This window comes from Pararge aegeria, chromosome 7 (assembly GCF_905163445.1).
Source record: "Pararge aegeria chromosome 7, ilParAegt1.1, whole genome shotgun sequence".
NCBI classification, from domain to species: domain Eukaryota; kingdom Metazoa; phylum Arthropoda; class Insecta; order Lepidoptera; family Nymphalidae; genus Pararge; species Pararge aegeria.
Window position 1 is genome coordinate 3,079,547 of NC_053186.1, and position 24,565 is coordinate 3,104,111.

A 24,565-nucleotide genomic window follows, 5' to 3' on the forward strand; every position below is an offset into this window, starting at 1 on the left:
CATACCACGCTTTGAAATAAATTAAAAGTTAGCTCATGTTCATAAAAGTAAAGTGTTTGTTGATGTCATGTCAAACATGCGTTTCGGGCCGACCGACGCAATGCGCAACGTGTACATTTACATGCGTATGTTTAACTCGCAATCACATTATTAATTATTTATTCTATCGTTTTCAACATCTTTGATAAAATTTTAAACGGTAACTTTGTTGAAAAATCTGCTGTCGTGCTAACCGAAACAATACCCAGCTTCTTGTAGTTGTCTTCTTCATAGACCATTGGGTGTTTGAAACATCAGTATCTACAGATATAATTTTATGTGTCTACAAAACGTCATGGTTTTGCAGCTCAATACAAATTTGACAGAAAACGTAACGTTTGCTAACTCGAGGAGTTCGGAGATATAAGCAGAACACCTTACCTGTTACACAGTCATAATCCACTATCCAACTTTACAGCGCATACCAAAGAATCTGCTTCTATCATTTATGAACATGAGTTTACTATATTGGTACCAATTAGGTAGTACAAAAATCTTAGAAAAAGGTGATGATGCCTACTATTGGCTCTACTAAATACTTGGTTCATATTTTATTTATCTGCACTACGATAGTGAAAAAATACAACCTAAACCTAAACCGTTTAGGTTAGGGTCAGACTTGCATGATGAGACGTTGAACCTTGATAAACCGACCATACTTTAAGGCAATGAGAAGGCAACTAGAAGGGTACTCGGCACAGAAATGCGTTTGACGTGACCGCTGTGAGTACATGTCACCCCGCCTCGTTGGGTATAATTATGTACCTCGCCGGCCATATATTACAATATGGCCGGCGAGGTACATTTAAAACAAAGATTGGTCACTTGAGAATTATGAAATTATGATCACCCCAGTCACCTGAGAGCGCATCAGGTACGCTCATGATATCTAGAAGGAGACGCTGTGGTCAGATACGGCCAGGAGGATATATATGTACCTCGAGCGCAAGGATATATAGGACCCGACTGAAATAATCGTGCAGAACTAAAAATAGTATCACTCTTCTCTTCTGTTACTTAGTTTACGATTAATGTACAACTGAATTGGCACCGCTTTTTGTGTGGTATAAGGATGAGCTCACTACACGATAGAAATAAAAAGGGGTCTAATAAATTACAAAAAAAAAAAAAACTATGAAATTGTTATAATGCAATGAAGTTACCTACATTCTATTATTTGATGGTGCGAAAAATAATATAATGGGATGACTATAACACCTGAGGCAGTACCAATGAGGAAACAATGTCACCAATACGCATATTGAGAACTTAGTTCCGACAGTGTTGATAAAGACCGTTAGGACCTTATTAGTCTCTAAGGGGGCAGTAAATGGGGGTTCATAGTTTGAATAGAGATAGACTAATCAGTATTACTTGTTATAGAGTAATTGAGCATCCAAACACAAAATTTGTTATTTGAATTAACATCAATACGAAAACTGTAATTTGGAATAACGTTTACGGAAAATCAACCCCAAACCAAAAGTAGAGTCAATGGAATAGGATCAAAATTTGTATAAATATGTTGTTTTTTTTTTTTATTATTAGCATGAAATTTGCTATTTGTAGTTATTTACGTTTATTTAAGCCCGTGTCTTCTCCCACAATGAGAAGAGGATAAGGCCATGGTCCACCATGCTGGCCCAGTGCGGATTGGTGGACTCCATGCACCTTTGAGAAAGTTATGGAGAACTCTCAGGTAGGTTTATTCACGATGTTTTCTTTCACCGTTGAAGCAAGAGATATATTTTAATTGCGTAAAACGTGCGGATTGGTGGACTCCATGCACCTTTGAGAACGTTATGGAGAACTCTCAGGTAGGTTTATTCACGATGTTTTCTTTCACCGTTGAAGCAAGAGATATATTTTAATTGCGTAAAACGTATATAACTTAGAAAATTTAGAGGTGTGCGCTAGGATTCGAACTCGGCCCCCCGAAAATGAAGTTGAAGACCTACCCACTGGGCTATCACCGCTTCTAGACTTATAAGGATAATAGGAGAGTGAAATTTGGTACTAAATTTTATTAGTGTCACATGATCTCTATTCATTAACCCATACACAGGCGCTCGTGTGATTACATTGTTCCCATAAATGTCCTGCCTTCGAGTAAAACAGGCGTAATTAAGTAAGACTACCATGGTACGATCATCGTAATTTTTGAGTTTTATCTTTCTTGATGACAATTTTGAAACACCATAATACAATACAATGAATATTGAATCTTTATGTTTCTTATTAGTCCACCACAAGTTAACCCTTGACTGCAATCTTTTATAGCTGGTCAACTTGTTAGGGATATTGCACTCCTGTTAAACTTAACCCGTAATAAAGTTCTATGGTGTGATAGTTACGTATTTAAAAAAAAACAACATAGGTTTGTCCAGTTGTCACGTGTTATTTGAACGTCGTTCATTGTATATCCTGACTACCGCGTTTTTTTTATTCGATATTTTTTTGATATACACAACTGATTATAACAATTTCTGACGGGAAATGACACAAATATTAGACGCCACATAAATTTACAAAACATGCTTCATTCGAAGTAAACGCAATAATCCCGACTTACTCAAACCTCCAAGCACGCGCGCCAGTATCCAATTTCGGACAATTTGTGAAAAGAAAAAAGGGAAAACAGATATTATTCTCATTAAAAAAAAAAAAAAATTATCTTGATTAATGTAAGGGGACGTGCATGACTTTCACGTTTAAAAATAAATGGTCATGCGAAAAAAATCTAAATTAAAATTTAAAATAAATAAATAATTAAAATAATCGAATTACATGCCTAATCGTTAAAAAATAATAATAGTTGCTTCGTAGTTAAAATTGGAATTTAATTATTTATCAACAAAGGTTAATACAAACGTAACACTCACTAGTAAAGTGAATGCCTACTCAAATTGGTTTGGGTGTTGGTGCATCAATATTTTATTTTATTTTATTGAACAATTATTACTGTTACAAAGCTTCAATCTTTTATAACTATTATAAAGATGAAGAGTTTGATTTCGGGAACTTTCAAGTGTGATTTCATATAAATGCTTTACATTCTGGAAAGTCTCGATATTAAAAACCATTAAAAATCTCATTATTTTTATTAAATTACTATTTAGTGAGCACTAAAAAAAAACATACAAACGGACAGACATATAACATAATTTACAAAACTAGAAAAAGTTCGATTTTATTTTCATTATTTAAACGAAATTTTTACATTTGCCATAAGATTTTAGTCCTACAACGCGTGTACGGTGCATAGTCCTACGAGATTTTGGTCCGACAACACTTGTTTCGTATAATTGCTGTTGTTTTCAAAGAACGATTTAATATCCACCAACACCCGCCCCTTTGAACAACACACACAACAATACCTATGTAGCTGGTGACGAGGGTTCTGAACTTGCGGTGGTTTCCTTTGATCTCCGGTAGGTCCACTGATCAACAATTTTATATGCTTTTATTTTAGAATTTAACCATTTCTTAGTGGTGCTAATATTTCACTTTACTCAAGCGCGACTTTAGTCGGCTTATATCCGACAATCATAGAATGTGTAGAACATACGCCAACTAAAATAGAGCGTCAGTAAAGCAACAAGTAAAAATAATTACTTTAGAAAACTTGCTCAGTAATTTAAGCAAGTAAAATAAGCTAAAATCTAGTTAAATTTTGTTTTCCCCTTCCCCTTTTTTTTAGCAATTTTTACTGATTTCCCTAATTTCAGAAATTTATTACGAATCTTAGAAAACTTTAAAATGATTTATAATAATGAAAAATGAATATTACAAGTATACAATGTGTTACAAATAAAATTGGATGATTTCATAGCACACTGTATATGAAATAGATTCTAAGACATCTAAAAAAACCTAAATAAAATGTATTTTTTTATTTCTTAGATGTCTTAGGACTGATTTTAAAACACCTTATAAAACTATAACACAATCAAAATTTTTCAGATAGTTGAAATGTTATATACACAGTACATATATACTAATTAAACACTTTTCAGTCAGACATCGAACTATGTATATTTTAGGGATTAGCTGCGCAATAGTTTTGAATCATATACATGTCTAGATATAGGCTACCTAACAAGCAAAAGGGTACGGTAGAACCCGTACCCATACACCCGGTCCGATACGGGGTCTTCACGGTATCCTCGTTGCCTTTTACATTGAAATAGTGTATATTTCAACATCTATTCACTCTTGCTTTGAAAGGACCATTAGTTACGTAATAAATAAAACAATTTGGCGTGACTTTGGTACCAATTCTGTTTAAACCGAATCTTCTTCTTGCCATCCCATGTCAAAACTATGTCTTTTAACCATTGGAAGACAGATTCTTTTTTTGTTTTGACATATATTTCTTGACGTTTCAAAAGTGCTTATATTAGGCCTTCTTGAAATAAATGAATTATGAATTTTGAATTTTTTTTTTTGACCGCCCGCCCGCCCGTCTTACATCAACCCCCCTCGGGAATATTTCTCTTTAGAAAAGGAAGGTGCTATACTTCATATATTTTAAGACCTGCTAATTTATTTTTGGTCAGATATTTTTACAACACACGTCCGGCCTTTCAACTAACTCTATGCCAACGATTGGAAAACAATCAAACACACTTTCGCATTTATTATACAACGTGTAAATGAAATCCGAAATAATACTTCAGAGTCTTTAGAGGTACATTACTTACTGTCTCTGAGACTTATCTGTGGAACCGAAACGCTATTAGTTTTTGAGTGAACCATTGGCATAGTTTTTACTGAGAAAATCACATAAAGCCATCTAACGACACATTTAAATTAAAATCGAGTGACTCCTGTTACTTTATTAGGTACGCGTTGCGTAGCGAAGGTACTATGAAGGTGGCGGTCTTTTATCTTCAATAGGGTTGTCATACGTAAAAACTTCGAATGTTGTGAATTAGTTTGTATGGAAAAATAAATATGCTTCTTGTGATTTAATATTTTTACAGGGTGGATTCCTTATGAAATATACTTATGCACCTTTGAAGAATATTTTTTAATTCCGTTACACGTTGTATAAAAGTCAGGACGACCTACTGAAGAGGTTAATTACATTGGTTACTTCTTCTCGGTTGCATATTTAAAGTACTTGTGGCACTGTAGGTATTTGAGGGCAACATTCACATTAAATGACCTTAAATAATATAATTAATTCATTGTAGCATATCTAGACAAATATATAATATAACTACATTGGCTAAATGAGTGGATATTGATAAGATTTCAAGTGAAGAATAGAAGAATTAAGTTTAGAAGGAAATCCCTAAATATTCACACCTGAAAAATCCTTAAAGAAGCTAATCCAAATTATTGTCACCATTGAATCCTAGCACCAAACTTATAGCTACAATGCAATTATCTCCAACACTGATATTATATCATGTGACAGGTTTATTAAGCTAAATACAAAAAAGGCTAACTAATTGCAGTTTTTCGACGTTTCGACTGTTGCTTTTACTGCACAATAATTATATAAAACAAAAAAATATAGCACATCACAACAAATGTGTTGTTTATCGCTGTGTTATAGTCACACGTTAAAGATTATCGCAATCATTTCGATAGTCTGAGCCACTATTGGCTAAACTACACTGTTTGACCAAAAGTACCAACAAACAAGTAGAAGTTTGTGGAAATACCAGTATTGGTAATACTATTATATTGGAAATACCTATTAACTAAAGAACGCAGTTTAAGAATAATTCAATTCATTTATTTATTGCTTTAATTTTTACTGTAAAAAGTATCTGAGAGATAAAATCAATTCAGTCAAACAAAACTATTCTTATGTTCGCAGTTTTCTCAAGTCACAATTTAGATGACGATCGAAGTAATTTCCATTAATCACTAACTATCGGCGAAATGCACTATTTGGTCACATTTCTGCACGAGTAGCAGCATGGTTAGTAAATGCTCCAATTACGTCCCACTTAAGAGAGATTATTAAAACATTAATAGGCTGATGATAACCATAAATTTAGCCATCAGTTAAACGTTATATAATAGTCGAGAGCTAAGTTATATGGGGGATGTAGGTAGCTCTTGCACAGAACATAAGTCACCGACACTGACACAATCGCAATAATTTCGATATGCAGACATACTATTGGCTAAAGTACGCAATCCAATCACGAGTACTTTAAATTCAGCCAATAACAACAATGCAATATATAACAACAAGTTTGGTGCTAGACGACGCGGCTGCATTGAAGACAACAATGGTACACTTACACGAAGGTATTTTCTTGAATACGGTCTTTCCCATGAAGTCGAGGAACCTTTGCGCGTAGAAACTCGGCCGATGTACTGACACTGTATCCTGGAAAAAGCAACAGTTATATTTATAATAGTTATGCTATATTGTAATAATATTTATACAATACTAGTTGGTAAGCCAATGGGGTTTTGAATATTGATTATAATGAAAACTTTAGATCTAAAACTTTAGATTTGGAGAGATTACTTTACAAAGTTATCAAGAATACGCAGTGACAACCATATGAATGACAATACAGAAATACCATAACATAAACTGTTAAAGCCATGTTTCTATGGTAGACTGCCTACTAGGTGTAGTCGATATCAAAAGGGTCGCAGAGAGAAAGAGAGAGAGAGTGAGTGAGAGTCTGCCAACCGCTACCCTTCTCATTTTGAGATGAGTCCCGGGCCCTGTTGTTTATATATTCAACTACAAGTTAGCCCTTGACTGCAATCTCACCTGGTGGTAAGTGATGATGCAGTCTAAGATAGTAGCGGCCTAACCTGTCAGGGGGTATGGTAGTCATAACCCTAATCGGTTTCTAGGCGACATCGCACCGGAACACTAAATAGCTTAGCGGCACGACTTTGTCTTTAGGGAGGTAACCAGCCACGGCCATAGCCTCCCACCAGGACGGCTAGAATGGGCACGAGACTATTATATCCCCGGGAAGAGAATACAAAATTGATCTCCTCCCACAGCTTTATCAACTCTCGGAGCACTGACGTACAAGTGGAAATAATATCCAAATAAAGTAGTTGTAATAATAAACGGGGGTAAACTTCTCCCATTCCAAGTTCCCGCCCTTTAGCAGGTAGACACGTTAATTATATCCCTTGTCAGGGGGAAATTGGGGGATATAATTTATATCTCCTGCCCGTGCTAAAAGATAATGGACCTCGCTCACCTCATCGATTTACCACAGACTCGACTCAAATTATAGCAAAAAATTAGAAAAATCCTCATCCTATACAAATTATATGAAAAAAGATAAGGTGGGCAGTGCTTTTGTGTACGTATGAAGTGCACGTTACGCACACATTAGCCCTGCAGATAATGATAAAAGAGTCTTAAGAAGAGAGAGGGAGAGATACTTACGCCGTCGTGTATCATGCTCTTCCAAGTGTGCTCTAGCTTCTTGCGAAGGCGGTAAGACTGCAGGATATCGATAATACCCAGGAATAGAAGGAGACGTTCGCCGCGCGCGTTCCTTGCTGGAATACCACCCGGCCTGCAGAAATAAACAAAATTCGAAATTCATTTATTTCAAGTAGGCCTAATATAAGCACTTTTGAAACGTCAAGTCTGTCTGTTTGTAGTGACACTACCACCGGTTCTGAAGGCAGATTCTACCGAGAAGAAGCCGCGAGAAACTCAGCAGTTGGTCTTTTCCAACATCAACAATTTACATTTTAACATTCATTTTTCTATCTTGTGAGAGATGAAAGCGGAGCCCGATGTTTCCAAGCAACCTTGTCATTAAGAAATTCCTCAATTGTATAGTAACCTCGCTGTAATAAATGTGTTTTTTTACATATTCTTTAAATTTATGCATTGGTAGGTCTAAAAACAAATACTATAATGATAACAAGTAATATAAAGGTGAGTTGACAGTGAGAGCTATGCTCGGAGAATTTCTGCGTAGAAGTGTGAACCAAACTAACCTAACTTGATGGTAATTATTTGACACGGAAATAAAATAGAACAAGTTGAAGAATTACAGCAATAAAAATTTGAACACAACAAGTAAAAACAATTTTGTTTTTAATTTTTTTGACACACGGTCAAGATGTTATGTTTATACGTACTCTTTCGCGTAATGCGAGGCATTTTAGCGCGAAATTTGAAATTCGCGTTACAATGACGCGTAAAGCGGGGTATTACTGTACTTCATCTGAATAGCTCTGTGATAAAAAGCTTTACTGCTGCTATTGTATAGATAAGTTTTAACTCACGGGACGTCTTCCTCTTCGTCGATGGGTTCACTTTCAGCTTGAATGCTTTCCATCGCGGTCGAGTGCGCTACAAGCCGCTGTCGGTTTATGGACCTGGAAAAATCAATTAAAATAGCGTTTAGATAGAGATCAATTCATTTGTATATACATGGTTGATATATATATATACACACACACACACACACACACACACGCACACACATATAAAACATAAACCCATTCTGCGACACAACAAAACATTCCAACGTCCATTATTGTATTATACAAAGCTACCGAATAACTTCTTGGTTCTGTTTCTGAGTAAACAAAATACTACAATTCAAAAAACAAATTCAAATTTCATTTATTTGAACATTTTTTAAACGTTTAGTCAGTATGTTTATAGTGACTCGACCACCAGTTCGCCAATTTACTTTCAGCTTAAACCTATGTGAAAATGGTAGTCACACGTACCTCCATATAAATTAAAAAATGTGATTTTACCATGCATTATTTAAAAACGTTTGTATAAAAAACCTGCGTATTTTATTATATTGCCAATTAGAACTAAAAATAATAGAAACTATATACTCTCAGAGACGTGCATAAGATTTTAATAAGAGATAATGGACCTCGCACACCTCATCGATTTACCACAGACTCGACTCAAATTATAGCAAAAAATTAGAAAAATCCTCATCCTATACAAATTATATGAAAAAAGATAAGGTGGGCAGTGCTTTTGTGTACGTATGAAGTGCACGCCTTTGTGAGTTATTTTTATCGACAAAATATTAACGTCCCACAGTTGGGCACAGTCCTCCTCTCTCATAGGAGAGATGGTCTTAGAGCGTAGACCTACCACATTGACATTATTATGTATTATACGTATGAATATAATAAACATTGCTGCAAGTGCCATGAATGCTTCTACAGAGTTTTCTCTTTACGCCTTTTGTTGCCTGGATGGATGGTACCTTTTTCCTTACCGATCTGTTGTAGCTTGCAATCCCGGAAATAATAAAAGATTTCCGCGGAATTTGCAACAAAACGTAAGAAATGTGTACTAGGTCACTTTCGACATTTAATGTGATATCATTACTTTCATTTGAGTCCAGTCTGTGTCGAGTCAACCAGTGTGCAAAGGTCTTTACCACTCAAAAGTAAATCTATAGAAAACAATCTAAAATGGTAACAGGTTCAACGATAGTAATAATACTGTCTTTTTTTATTTACAAAACCTTTTCGGTATTGCTAGGGTAGGCAGTGCTAATCTGCCTTTATGTGATGCACCTACAATACACTATGTCTATCATGCATACAAACATTATGATAAACTATTGTTTACAAGACAGTTTAGTAGATAGTTTTATTAGACAGAGACATATATTATAACGGTTAGTGCGTTAGAAAGAGAAGGGACGAAACGCAGGCAACAGTACCTATAATAAGAGACCCACTCCTCACAAGCGATTAGTAAGGAAGCACTGTAAAGCCAGAGTAAATTGTATCTAATCCCCATGTATTAAAGTACTACATCACGTATCACAGCTTTTTACATTCAGATGTTTCCACTAAAAGCGCTGGAGAACGAACTTCAGCTTTAAAACAAGCAGCATAAAACACAATTTACTTTGACACTATAGAGCTTCTATATTAGAAAACCATCGATGTGCAATCTCGAATAAGGTACTGTTCTAGGCTGAAGTATTAAATATTATGGACAAGACAATAAAAAAAAAGAAAATAGTTCATACTGTGTTCTTTTCACTTGTGCCTTAAAATCCTCTTTGCTTTGCTCTAATCTGGAAAATTTTAAAGAAAAAAAATAACCGTCACCGATATAATATAGTAATGCAAATATTTACAATACAGAACATTTTGCATGTATCAAGAATGTGAAATATTAATTTGTTGTTTAAAGATGTGAAGCCGCCGACAATGGCCGCCGGTCATCCATGAACTCGATCTCAGAATATAAGAACAGTATAATAAAACAATACCTGGTACCATCCGCTGTTATTTCTAAGTCCGGTCTTATTAGGCTTGCCTTGGATTACGCTATGTTTTCGCTCTTGCGTAAGTTCCGTGTTTTGTCGGGTGACGTTCTTTTTCGTTGGCCTATATGTCACAGTACAAAGCCATAACCTCCTTTTAAGAAGATTAGAAGAACAGAAGATTACCCAGAATTATCCAGACAGTATTGTCTTAAATGTCCTGAATACCTGATTTCCGGTCCTGGATCTTAGCCTTTTGGATCTTCACATCCCTCCATGTCGTGAATCGCTCTCAAACATAAAAGGGTAGAAGTACAGAGGATTACCTGGTCCTTTTAAGTACTCTTTTTCCGCTAGCTTCTTCTTCATTAGGTCCATTCTATTTCGGACCTAGATTCCTGTTGTACTTCATATAACTAATTATAGTCGTGATTTACTCATTAAATTGGAGTGATGAAGAACAGAAGATTACCTGATCCTATTCAGAACTCTTTTCTATTGAGTTCTGAGAGTTGCTATCCTATTAAGTTTCTTCTTCATTGACTCCATTCCATTTCGGACCTAGATTCCTTATTTGCTTCGTACCTCTACATGTCATCGTGATCTACTCTTTAAAATAGAAGAAAAGAAGAACAGAAGATTACCTGGTCCAATTAAGTGCACTTTTTCCGTCAGCTTCATCTTTATTGAATCCACACCATTGCAGATATAGATCCATTTTGTGCATCAGATCACTACATACCGATAAAATATACGTTCTCTTAAAAATCGAAGGAAAAAAGTACAAAAGATTACCTGGTCCTATTAAGTCCGCTTTTCTTAGGCTCGCCGTCAGCTTCATCGTCACTCTGGGCGGAGTCAGTGCTTTTTCGGGCCTCAGTCTTTTCCCTTTGGGCCTCATCCAAGTTATGGATTCCCACTAGGAGTGAGTAGTCCATAATCTGTGGGAGATATCGGTTACTACAGAAAACTAACTTAACTAACTTATTTCCAAAATGTCTTGCCTTGAAAACTGCCGCAATGCCCCGCTCTCCCCCAGTTAGGACACTGATTCAAGTTACACGCGGAAGGTACGTCGGAAGTCCTTTCCACGCCTTGGCTCGATAAACGACCTTTATTCAATAAACGACCTAAGTCGTGAAAAGCACTAACACGACTTGGCTCAGCACAGACAGTTTGTGGTTCACAAATAAGGTCACGAAACGTATTACACAAGTTAGGAATTACACCGTTTTCGGCTTTTCGCCGCGATATACAGAGTAACAAGATTGTCTGTAAACTAATTTATGAGCGGTTTTCTATTGTGCGCATTAATCGAGTTTATTGACCGCTCGTGTTCGAGTTAGCAACGAGGCAGTGTCTAAGCGAGCGTGCACACAAAGAGTTGTTTAATATATCGCTCCCCAATCAATATATTCGGACAAAACCGGTTTAAATAAATACATGACCGGTTTCAAGCCCTAAAAGATTGTACAATTAACTCACCTTGAAACTCTCCAGTACGCGGCAGTCCCTCTGCATTGTCTTTATTAACGCAGTGTATGTATCCGCTTCTAGAAAGATTCCCTCAGTGTGGTGCTCCATGAAGTCAAGATCTTTGTACGTCGGTGAATTCTTCTGTCTTTCCGTTTTGCTTGCCTATTAATAAAACAAAGTTAATTTAGTAACCTATATTAATATTACAGTGCATATATATATTTAATTTCAGATTTGAAAACAAATATATGCCCTTTATCATATTTTGCATAAAGGCTGTATCCAGAAAACGATACTTGCTGGCTGTATGTCGGTATACCTCCGCTTACACGTACAACAGACGGTTCAGGCCAACCAAGTACGGGTACGGTTTCGCTTACGATGAAATAAAAAACTGTCGCGCCATTTTCCGTTATTATTTTTGCTATAAGTTTGTTAATATTTTAGATTGGTGGTTGATTGGTAATAATTTAAATGCCCGAACTAGAACATCAACTGGACAATAATCAACCAACTTGGAAGGCAAAGCTAGCGAATAATAAGTCAGCCCTAGAGAGCAGCCTACGTAACTTTCTGAGAATGTTCTAACTGAGAATTTTAGCTTTTTTTTTCTCGCATGTGTGTGTGTGTGTGTGTGTGTGTGTGTGTGTGTGATGAAAATCCACATATAAAACGTGTATGCTTATTACACTCTCGGCGTTCTTACAGTATAATTTGTGAAGTCAATTTAGAAATACATATATACTGTAATCTATTCGTAATCTGAAGTGAAAACTCCCATACTAAAAAAAAAATACAGAATAGGGTAATTATATAATTTATGCTTTTATTTAATAGTTAATAAACTACTTTCAAATTAACTTTTAAAGTATATAAAGTATTATTTATCTCTTATCCAACTTTCTTTGACATTCACTGTTTTTCCTGAGGAGTCTTTAAATTTGATTGCGTGTATGAACGATCCGAGTCACGAAGGGAGGTAGTATTTTCGCCAACCGATTTTTATTCTATCGGACTTTGCGAGTTGTGCACACGCAGTTACTAAGTGCACTAAAATATCTCCCGCGTAGAGTTTAAAACTCGCTACAGATTGACCAGCGTGACTGAAATCGGTCAAAGAATGAAATGAAATGAAATGAAAATACACTTTATTGTACACCTAACAGAAATTAAATTATAAACAAAAACAACACAATCTGTGTAAACTGTGTTTATATATTTTTTTATTTATAGCTAGATGGACCGATGTCTGTTGGGGTCCCAAGGTGCGGGATTTGCGATCCGGCACCCAAAGAGGTGGACAGACGACAGCAAACTAGTCGCTGGAAGCCGCTGGAAACAAGCGGCCCAAAGCCGTGGATTTTGGAACTCCCTACCAAAGACCTTAGTCCAGCAGTGGACGTCGATCGGTTTTAGGTATGATGAATGAATGAATACACTTTTATTGAACACCAAAGAAAAAAAGTAGTTACAGAGAGTACAATTTGGTGGTGGTGGTTCGCTATTTATTTGGTGGTATGATGCTGATTATTTATTACCTTCCTCTTGTAAGTGGAGCCTTTGAGATCGTACTTCTGGTGCAGCTTGACTGACGATGGCAGGATGTTGTTCATGGCAACTAGCCGCACGTTTTTACTGTTGCACTGGTAGCAGTATAATCCGAAGAATTTAGGTAGCAACGTGCGGGGGTTCTGCGGACAAGTTGTGATAATGTGTAAAGAGCGTGAGACATCGAAATCCATTGAATCAGTACTAATATTAAAATTGTGTAAGTATGTCTGTTTATAAATAAATAAATAAATATACTACGACAATACACACATCGCCATCTAGCCCCAAAGTAAGCGTAGCTTGTGTTATGGGTACTAAGGTGACTGATAAATATTTTTATGAATAACATACATAAATACTTATAATATACATATAAACGCTCAGACACTAAAAACATTCATGTTCATCACACAAACATTTTCCAGTTGTGGGAATCGAACCCACGGCCTTGGACTCAGAAAGCAGGGTCGCTGCCCACTGCGCCAATCGGCTGTCAATTAGATAAAAATCTTTTCATACATTTTATTTTTCGTTTGTTGGTTTCTTGACTTTTTTCATCTCACAATGCCATCTCTCTAAGCGGTGATAGCGTTCAACAAAACTTCAACTGCACTGTCGGGGGGCCAAGTTCGAATCCCAGCATGCACCTCTAACTTTTCTAAGTTTCGTGCGTTTTAAGCAATTAAACTATCACTTGCTTTAACGGTGAAGGATAACATCGTGAGGAAACCTGCATGCCTGAAAGTTCTCCATAATGTTCTCAAAGTCCATCAATTCATACTGGGCCAGCGAGGGCACCTTCTCTTTATGGGAGGCCCATGCGTTTTTAAATTAAACACTGTCATTGCTAATTGAAAATAAACTTTGTTACCATGTACTACGTCAATGCACACATCACCATCTAGCCCCAAAGTTGGCGTTGCTTGTTTTATGTGTACTTACATGACTGATCTGATGAATATTTCAATAATTAATATATATTAATACTTATAATATAAAGATAAACAAAAATACACTAAAAAAACATACATGTTTATCACACAAACATTTTCCAGTTGTGGTATCCGAAGCCAGAACCTTGGACTCAGAAAGCAGGGTCGCTGCCCAATGCGCCAATCAGCTGTTATATATCGGCATAGATATTTAGTTCTCAAAACAAAAGTTCTGTTACCTGATCGAGATTTAAGTAGTACCCGGGCAGAAGCTTCTGCAGAAACTCGCCCTCCTTGTGTTGTACTGTTTTAATGATGAACTCGTCATCGTTGGTCAGGTAGAATATGCTACCGGACGCGCCGGGGTTGCTTAACTCGCGTAGGGGTGCACTGCACATTGACATCTGGAAGATGAGGGAAAGTAATAAATTATTATTTTTTTAATATTGTTTTTTTTTTCGTCCCTATTGATCAAAAAATATTTTGAAACATAACCTTATACACTAAGCCATGGTTAGAAACGATGTAGTTTATTTAAGGATAGCGAGTTTACAAATAGTTAATAAAACACAAAAAAGAACGTGTGTGTTACACGCGTTAGAAGTTATACTTCGTTATTGTAACAAGATAATAATCTTTTCATAAATTTTATTTTTCACTTTATTTTACGTTTGTAGAAAAACAAGGTATTTAATACATTGAATTTTTTATAATAACGCGTTATCTAGTTAAATAAAATTTATTTAAATATCACAAAAAAAAAATTCTACATAGTTAAAGAAATGGACATAATAAACATAATTAAATAGGTACTAATAGACTAATTATCGGGCTACCAAGTTTCACTCTAACATTAAAATTTGAGATTTTTGTACAATTGAATCACTTCAATCACCGGAATGAGCCCGTAGACTTTGACAATTGAAAGTGAAAGTCAAACCTTATAGCTAACTTCAGGGTGACCTTTTTTTGCGCGTTTCGTAAAAATTTACCCTCATAATTTTTCCCTAGCGCACCAAAAGAAGTATTACTTCAAAAATATTTAAAAAAGGAGTAAAGAATTATTAAAATACGTTAAGTGTTACAGAGATTTTCGACAAACAAATAAACTTTTTTTTTTATAATATTAAGTATAGAATACATATTACAATGCTTTAGAGCACATACTCCAGGATATTAAACAATCTTTTTTACTTGCCGCACTCAATGCAAGTTAGGTGTACCTATGTAAAGGAAGGATTCTTAATTTTATTGTTATACTAATCCCGAAAATACTTCTGTCCATCAGTGTGCAATCAGTGGCGTGCATAGAGGGTATGCACAGGGTATGCAGATGATATAAAATGAAGAAAATTTCCAGTACGAGTTATAAAAAACTTAAGGCATAGAGGGTATGCACAGGGTATGCAGATGATATAAAATGAAGAAAATTTCCAGTACGAGTTATAAAAAACTTAAGGATAGGCATTGTAAGAGTTATAAAAAGCCTACCCTAAAGTATTTGTATACCCTGTGCATACCCTCTATGCACGCCACTGTGTGCAATTTACATCCGTAAGGCAACTTACCTGTACCAAAATAGCAGTCTCTTTTTATTTTTTGAAGAACCACAGATTCTAGCACTTATCTAAATTCCTTTTAAGGGAAAACTATAAAGAATAGCAAGACGCGCCTACCTGCGTTTGAAATGAATAACTAATAAAAAAAATAAGGAAATAACAGTTAAATATGCAAAAGGAGCCGTGATAAGAAATTATACCGTGCAAATGATTCGCTATCATAAAATAAATAGTCGATTTACTGAATGAAAAATGCTGTAGGTATACTAGGTGATTTCAATAGCATTCTATGAATCTATGCTCATAATAAAGCTAGAAAGTTCTTTTAATTTGTTTAAACAAAAAATCTGTGGAACAGTAGGATTTGAAAAGGCGTCTTTGCATTTGATAGCCCAGTTCTTCCGGATTGTTACAGGCGTAAAATATCACACTACGACCATTGGGAGCCGAGCAAACTTAGTAAAAGAACAGGCGGACGACATGACACGGAAGGTCAGAGTGTATAGCGTAACACATCGGCTGAAGATTAACGTAACCGCACTGATAACGACGCGTTTGTAGGCAATTAGGCTGACGATCAAACGGGACACAGGGAGCCGCTTTGTGAAAGTTAAATAAAACTGTAGGATTTGGAAATGACTTCAAAAGATTATGAAAATGAAGCTCCTGAGGATCCGCAGATCTGTTTGGTGTGAAGTATAAGAATTGAAGAAATTATGAATAACACCATACAGATTCTCCTGCTTTTCGCGGAGCATATCAAATTAATCTTTATTTTCATAATCTATCATGGATTTCCGCAAATAAACGCCTGCTTCTATCCAATAATCACTTCAAATGATCTTTGTCCAGCAGTGGAAATAGATAGAGCAGTCCATCGGGTTTAAATTATGATAATGTAACTAGTACGCCCATTTTCTTATCAAAGAAATTAAATAGGGATTATTTATTTGAGGTTTATTAAATGAGATTGAAATCTATATTTGGCGTTTTATGTTTAAGGAAATTCATTCGTTGATGTTATAGCGAACGAGGAAAACGTCTGCATAATTAGAACTCAAGTTCAAATCTGTATAATGATCATCAGCATTAGATGCCTATAGGTTGGCAACAGCAACATTTGCAACAACAGAAGTACTAGTTTTATACGACTTTTTCGTCCCCTTTTTCAGCTTGTTTTTAGTCTTTTTTTTTTTTTCTTTTACTGTCTGGCTTCTTTATGACATATAGGTATATATTTTATATATTATGCTATATTTATTTTATAAATATTATATATATTCTTAAATTCTTATCGCTTTTAAGCGATAAGGCCGCCTTTTGTTTCTAATTATTTGTATTTGGTGTACAATAAAGTGTATCTTGATTTGATTTGATTCGAAGTAACGGAACGTGATGAGTGCATATCTTTTGTTGTCTCAAGTATCATGAAGTCTTAGTACTTTCTTAGGAGATCATGCTACATGCAGAACCTCCAAATTATTTGTATTTGGTGTACGATAAAATGTATCTTGATTTGATTTGATTCGAAGTAACGGAACGTGATGAGGGCATATCTTTTGTTGTCTCAAGTATGAAGTCTTAGTACTTTCTTAGGAGATCATGTTACATGCAGAACCTCCAAAGTTTTTAGTTGGTGAGGTGCAAGTGAGAGAGATTATGACCGCCGCAAGAAAGGTGGATATATATGCTGATTAGTTTATGATTGCAAGGGGCACGTTTTGGGAGTGTTATAAGGTCCTAGTACTAGGAGACCATGGCCGAATCTTTAACCTAGCTAAGCCTGTGTAAGGACTAGGGAGACATACATTAAAAGAGTAACTAGGAAGGAATTCATCTGACTGTATCCCAAATAGAAAGTATCAAAATTCTAATGGGGTATGTCTTGAACACAAGTTTGTTAACTGGCATGAAGTCCTAGTACCTCCTTAGCAGTTAATATCCATTTTTATATGCAATAAAAAAAGTTAGACTAGGATAAGAGATATAAGTCAAATATAATTTACTCAGAACAAAATCATCTGGCTTGATGCCGAATAGATCCAGTAACTACCCGAATGTGATGTGTTTCGCTTTCTCCAATTTCACGAAGTCCTAGTCCTTCCCTAGGAAATAAGGTCCAAATTGCTAAAGAAAACTAGACTCACAGTATGGACTAGGGAGGTATTCGTTAAAGGAGTACACAACGAAATAATCGGGCTGTATGCCGAATAGATCCAGAAAGTATCGGAACGAACAAACGCTATAGGCGCGCATGTGTAACTAGAACTCGGAGTAGTGGTAAACGGGTGTGGCTCGAGCCTTCATGCGGAAAGTTTGTAGTGTCCACTTTCATAAAGCCCTAAACTTCTTTAGCATTCAAAATCCAAATTCCTATCCAATACCCGACTTTGACAAGGACAGGAGATCTACGTTAAATAATTTATTCACAAGGAAGTATCTGAATGCGATGTGTTTTGTTTTCTTCACGAAATCCTTATTTTTCCCTAGGATATTATGTCCAAGTTTCTAAGGAGAACTAGTCTTTAGAGCATGGTCTAGAGAGGTTTTTTATAAAAGTAGTTACTCACAAGGAAGTCATCTGGCTGAATGCCGAATAGATCCCGAAAGTATCGGAACGCTATCGGCGCGTATGTCTTGAACTTGAACTCGGAGTAGTGGTGAGCGGGAGTGTGGTTGGAGCCCTCGTGCGGAAAGTTTGTAGTCTCAACTGTCATGAAGTCTTGCATGAGAAGATCGCGCTCTGGTTTCGAAGCGAGGCCACCTATAGCGTGTTGGATACCTGGAATAAAAGGAAAGAACGAGTTATTGCCGGGTTTTATCACGCTTGTATATTAACACAGATTTTCCGCTATAAATCCTCACTAATATTATAAATTAGCAAGTGTGTTTGTTTGTTACTTAAGGCAACCAATCAACTTGATAGGTTACTTAGTTAGAGTGAGTTAAACGGGCGGATTTTTACTGCAGGTAATATAATATTATATAGTACGTACAAAGCCCTGCAAATACCATGTCCAGCAGTGGAAGTCATTAACGATTGCTTAGAATAAGTCTCCTCTCTCTGATAGAAGGGAAGGAAATAGGGTTTCGTTCGACGGTTTGTGGGCTTCAAAACAAAACTTAGAAATTTTGTGACCATCGTTATTCAGCCTATTAATGTTTCACAGCGTTGTACAGGCCTCATACATCTCATAGGACAGAGGGCTTCAAATTCAAATTCAAAATTTCTTTATTCATGTAGGCCTATCACAGGCACTTATGAAGCGTTCATGCATATATGTTTACATAATTGTAAAGGGATGGTGATAACTTCGTACGCCAACTTAAACCCAAAGCTACGAGGGTTCCAAACGCGCCCTGGTCTAAGAAAGAGCCCACAACAAACTTAGCCGGGTAATATTTTTTTTGTTAGCACCATCACACAGTTTATTTATATTAAGCTATGAAGCTAGAGCAATTCACACCACAGCTTTTTTATCGTTCAAGTAATACTTAATATTATAATAGGATTTTTCTGTAAGCTTACGTTTATATCGTTTTATAGCGTAGACCTTATATCCAGTGGCGTGCACTTCATACATGCACGAAAGCACTGCATACCCTAAAATTTATTTATAACTCGTATAGGAGGAGATTTATTGCCGTTTTATACAATTTACTGCTGTATGCATACCCTGGTAAGAAACCTAGTGCAAGCCACTGCTTATATCGTGCTCTTATCGTGCTATATATATATCTTATCTCATCATCATCAACCAATTACCGGTCCACCACAGGGCACGGGTCATCCCTTAGAATGACAAGTTTAGGCATTCATAGTCCACCACGCTGGCCACGTGCTTGAGAACATTATAAAGAACTCCCTTTAGAAAGAACATTATAAGAAATTGCATAAATAAAAACTTTGATAGCTCTGAAAAGTCAGTGCGTGCCGAGAAACGAACTCGGTCCCCCCGAGAGGGAAGCCAAAGCCTTACTTTTAATGATTCCCGTCGCATATTAGTGATATCGCATCGCATGTGTGTGATGGTAATCGTTAAAGGCTGGTAATGACAGGGGTTTTTACATCTCATAACGTCCAGAAGCCTATGAATTTTACACAACAGTAGACGTTTTTTTTTTACTTAACCAAGGATTTTGAATGAGTGGCCCCGTTCAGAAAGTGTTGGATAACGATCGGAAATCAACCATTTTCCCCATACGTCGAAACGGAAACGCCAAAAGATGACAAGTGCGTTGACATCTAGCATTGAGATAAATGCAACCTTGATGACTTCCTCCAACTAGTTGCCGGGAAATGTGGCGAGGCGCCATTACATTCAACGCTTATTGACTTTTGATTCAGACTAATTCTGTCAGACTCTGGACAGGCTCGACTTTTTTTAAAGTACTCATGAAGTGAACTCATTTGAAATTAATTAATAAAAAAATATATATTATTCGTAACCGTAACAATGTCACATAAAATATGGCAAAAGCGAGCGGTGGAAACTGCAATAATTCCTACTATACACCTCCGTGTTATATTACACTAATATACACATGTTCCACTAAAACGAATAATTTGATATCATTTTTTGTTAGGAGTCTTTAAGAGAATCACGGCTTAGATGAGATCACTGTTGTTCAAACTTTTAATAAAATTACAAAGAATAAATTTATCTTTTAAAATGTTTACATGATTTAACCACGGAGGGCTTATTGTTTACGATTTTCTAGCAATTTACGCGTTGGGATTGTTTACCGACTACATTATTGTTCTTCTATGGTTTAACTACTAGTACTATCTAACGTTTCTGACAAAGTTTAAGCTGTTTATTTTACCAGACTGATTTTATGATTGTAAATATTATAAAAGTATAATAATTGAAACCCGTTTACTAAGCATTTTTAATTTAATGAAAATCTAAAACTGGGCCATCTATTTAATAGCGAAAAAACATTTAATTACCTATAATTATAAAGTTACAATTTAAGATATAATAACATAAAGCCTAACTCCACTTTCCAAGTCGGTAAAAAAAATCGTGTCACATATAGAAGTCAAACGAAGCAACGGCTAAAAATTTCTAAAATAAATTATCTAATTTCATTTGATTACCTAGCCGATTACATCTTAATAGTTTCAAAAGAAAGTTTTAATTACAATAAATTGTGAATTCGTGAATGAATTAATGACCATCGCAAAAGTGAAGATACTTGTAAAATATCTAAAAAAAAGAGGCCAATTTCCTACCAAAACGTTTTGGACATTCATTTTTTAATTTCAACACAAGTTTTTTTTTTAAATAGTTATAATTCTCGGATCAAGCGGACGGCCCACTTGATGCCATCACCGATAATCAGAGCAACATTTCGCAGGGCATGCAAGGGTTTCGAATCGCACCGCCCTGTGGCCATCAATCTGAGGCTTAGGTGTTAACCGTCATGTACCAGAATGCTACTCAGCGGCATAAATAAGCTTAGTTGTAGTACTTTTCCTTACGAGCTCTGACACAAAAATCCGATACTCGACCTGTTAGCGGCGATATGGCAGTAATACTAAACCTATACTCCTGTAGCCTTAGTAAGAGATTTGCTAGCTCGCTCGTGGAGTCGTTTTCGCATATCCAACTCTGCGTCGTCAAAGTAAAATGGACCTAATGTAACTCGAATTAGACTCATAAATCCTATACTTTGGATTTTTGTTTTACAAGCGTTCTGTCAAAAGTCCGAGCTAAAGAATTGTAGGCAAATTTGAGCTGCAATTAAGATCAGTTTTCCTCCGATGTCCAAGTATTTCCAGACTCGAAAACGACTCCTCGATTGCGAGCGTGCAAAACTTGTACTAAGGGTACTGATCGGATTCTACGCGATGCGATTCTATGTATTTTCGGTAGGGTGTCCTCGCGCCAGACCAGATCCAGAGAAAATTCAGAAATCATAAATGCCCAAACAAGCCGGAGATCGAACCTCCCGCTTATAATACCACTGCGCTCACCACTGCGTAGGTGAGGTCAACATGTATGCAGCATATGTAGCTGTTGATAAATCATCTAGAGAATTAAACAAAATGTTTGTACGCGTCCCGAGATAATAGACCTGAATCATTGTTTAGGATACGGCTTATCCACATGTGTTATTGTTAGTCACTGCGCTTCTATATTGTAAACAAATCTATTTGATTCAATGACAAACGTGGGCTTACTACCATCGGTTAAAGAAGTATTGTTTTGAAATGACAGTTTTATTTATATGACATCTTAATATAATTATATAAATCTCCTGTCACGATGTTTGTCCGCGATGGACTCCTAAACTACTTAACCGATTTTAAATTAAATTGGCACACCGTGAGCAGTCTGGTCCAACTTAAGAGATAGGATAGCTTAGATATTTAATTATAGTCGCAATTTTATTTTATTGCAAATTATTTGTATATAATTAATTGACAGTCACATGTACTCATTTAAGGCTTAGCGATACTGAATACGATAAAAACAAAATCAGACGCAGACGAAGTCGCGGGTAACAGCTCGTAATAATATAAGGGTCACCTCAGGTTGATGGACACAGGGTGGCACGTTGCAGAACGCGTACATACATTACTAATCACTAGTATAAAGTACAGTAATGCTGTTCAGCGGCAGAAATAAGCATAGCGATGGTACTTCCCTGGATGAGCTCTGTCACAAAAAGCTCTACTACCACAAAAACTGTCTACTTGAACCAGCGTTCTGTGATGCGCCGTCCTTTGCAAACGAGTTATAGCGATCGATCGCTTCAACCAGACCGCAGTACCCTTAGTACAAGTTGTGCACGCTCGCAATCGAGGAGTCTTGAATCACGTATTCAAATACTGCAGCATCATGCTGAGGTAGCCTTTTCAGCTGAAGCACCTTTCGATAAGGCATTATAAGGCAATATAGTGTATAATTAGTTTTAATGTAATTTGAAATAAGTTTTCATTAGTTTACTTATGTGTGGAAGCTGAATAAAGTTTATTATTATTATTATTAATATGGAAATACTTGGACATCGGAGAAAAGTGGACCTTATTTGCAGCTTAAATTTGCCTGCAATTCTTTAGCTCGGACTTTTTACAGAACACTTGTAAAACAAAAATCCAAATTATACGATTTGCGACTCTAAATCGAGTGACATTAGGTCCATTTTCCTTTGAAGATAAAGAGTTTGACATGCGAAAACGACTCCAAGATTGCGAGCTAGCAAATATTGTACTAAGGAGTGCGGGCGTCAGTTTTGAAGCGATGGATTGCTGAAATTTGCGTGAAATCGATGCAACGGATCCGGCCATTCATGAGGCCCTTTAACGCCAAAAAGTGCAGCGTGTGTTTATTAATTCCACACAACGACGCAACAGAAGTAAATCTTGCGTTAAATAAGAGTAGGTATATCAAACAACAAAACCATGTAAATACTAGGGTTACACGACTTAGAGGTAGCTTTATCATCGGCAGATCAAAGGCTTCCCAATTAAAGAGGGGGGTAGCGTTACTTAGTCGCTGCTTAAACCGGTATGGAATTCCATTGCAAGGTTGTGGCACAGTCACAATGAATGAAGGAATGAATAAAAAATTACAGAAAATAAACAAGCGCAACGCAGCGTTTACAATTTTGTTTCTTTTTTTTCTTACTAATATAAAATGTACAAGCTGTTTCCCGCGATTTCACTCGTGTTATCTTAAGGGCGTAACGTAATGTTACGCCCGCGTATTTTTGGCCACGCGAGTACTTTATTCATAGACGCACAACCGGAAGTTATGTCCCGTGAAATCAATTGCATTCCTTTACAGTTAGCCGATAACCGATCTTAGCAAAATTTTCCACAAGGGTAGCTTGCATCCTAAATAGGTTTGTTATTATCCCTGGAACGCTGATAGTTACCGCGGGATTACAAAAAAAAAAAAATTAAAAATCGCAGACGATGCCGCGGGTATCAGCTAGTTCAGTACATAATTTTTTGTATCATCAATGGTTTGTTTTTTCAGCACGCGCGAAATAATGGATTTTATAAGCAAAATGTTGTTACGTTGGGTAATATTAATGCGATTCTTTCAAGGATCTCTTAATTTTTCGAAAATATTTTATAGCCTATGTTACTTACTGAATTACAATAATTAAGCTTTACATTAGTGAAAAATTGTTAATCGATATAGGAGTTTGCGAGCCTGTTTTCGGTACAAAAAATGTTAGTATCGAAGTATAGATATAGATTCTATTCTAATTTTAACCCGAATCTCTCTAGCAATCGCGGCCTGCTTGCCTTGCCAACCGAGCCACAATCTTCTTACAACTGATGCCGAAGTTATTATAATATCGTTTTATTAGCATTATAGCGACTGTTAGCGCCATCTCGAAGGAAACAATTCAGTATCCGTTTACTTTTCAAAGGTCCATACAGCGGACCGAGCGCTCACCTCGAGCTCGGCGAGCAGGAGACAATTATTTCCCCGAGGAAAGGATAACAATGTATCTTCTCCCACAGCTTTATGAACTCCCAGAACACAAGTGGAAATAATTTCCTAATATTATATCTATCTTATATATATAAAAGAGAAAGTGTGTGGGTATGTTCCTTATAGGCTCCGAAACGGCTGGACCGATTTCAATGAATCTTTCAGGGAATCTCCGGATTGACCTGACGAGTAATCCTGTAAAGTTTGGTGACGATCGGAGCGCTCCTATTTTATAACTGGCAAACTGTCAAATACAGCTTTTATTTAATATGATGATATTCTATTGTTGGGTGTACATGGGTGTAGATAATGATCTTCAC

The 24,565-nt window shown here is 36.3% G+C and overlaps 1 protein-coding gene across 14 annotated transcripts in view; it reads right to left on the bottom strand.

Annotated features, from left to right (window-relative positions):
• LOC120624921 (phosphatidylinositol 4-phosphate 5-kinase type-1 alpha) overlaps positions 1-24,565 on the bottom strand; it is a 78,508-nt gene that overhangs the window by 29,402 nt on the left and 24,541 nt on the right. For 7 of the 14 annotated variants that reach the window (XM_039891735.1, XM_039891736.1, XM_039891734.1 and 4 more), the window contains exons 4-14: positions 18,354-18,565; positions 14,464-14,628; positions 13,280-13,432; positions 11,751-11,903; positions 11,061-11,206; positions 10,026-10,073; positions 8,290-8,382; positions 7,433-7,565; positions 6,307-6,394; positions 3,417-3,479; positions 2,612-2,617 (exon numbers count right to left, since the gene is read on the bottom strand). In XM_039891735.1, coding sequence (XP_039747669.1) covers positions 2,612-2,617; positions 3,417-3,479; positions 6,307-6,394; positions 7,433-7,565; positions 8,290-8,382; positions 10,026-10,073; positions 11,061-11,206; positions 11,751-11,903; positions 13,280-13,432; positions 14,464-14,628; positions 18,354-18,565 — 1,260 coding nt within the window. The remainder of the gene's footprint in view (positions 1-2,611; positions 2,618-3,416; positions 3,480-6,306; positions 6,395-7,432; positions 7,566-8,289; positions 8,383-10,025; positions 10,074-11,060; positions 11,207-11,750; positions 11,904-13,279; positions 13,433-14,463; positions 14,629-18,353; positions 18,566-24,565) is intronic. The other 7 variants (XM_039891732.1, XM_039891725.1, XM_039891737.1 and 4 more) reach the window with 5 other exon arrangements.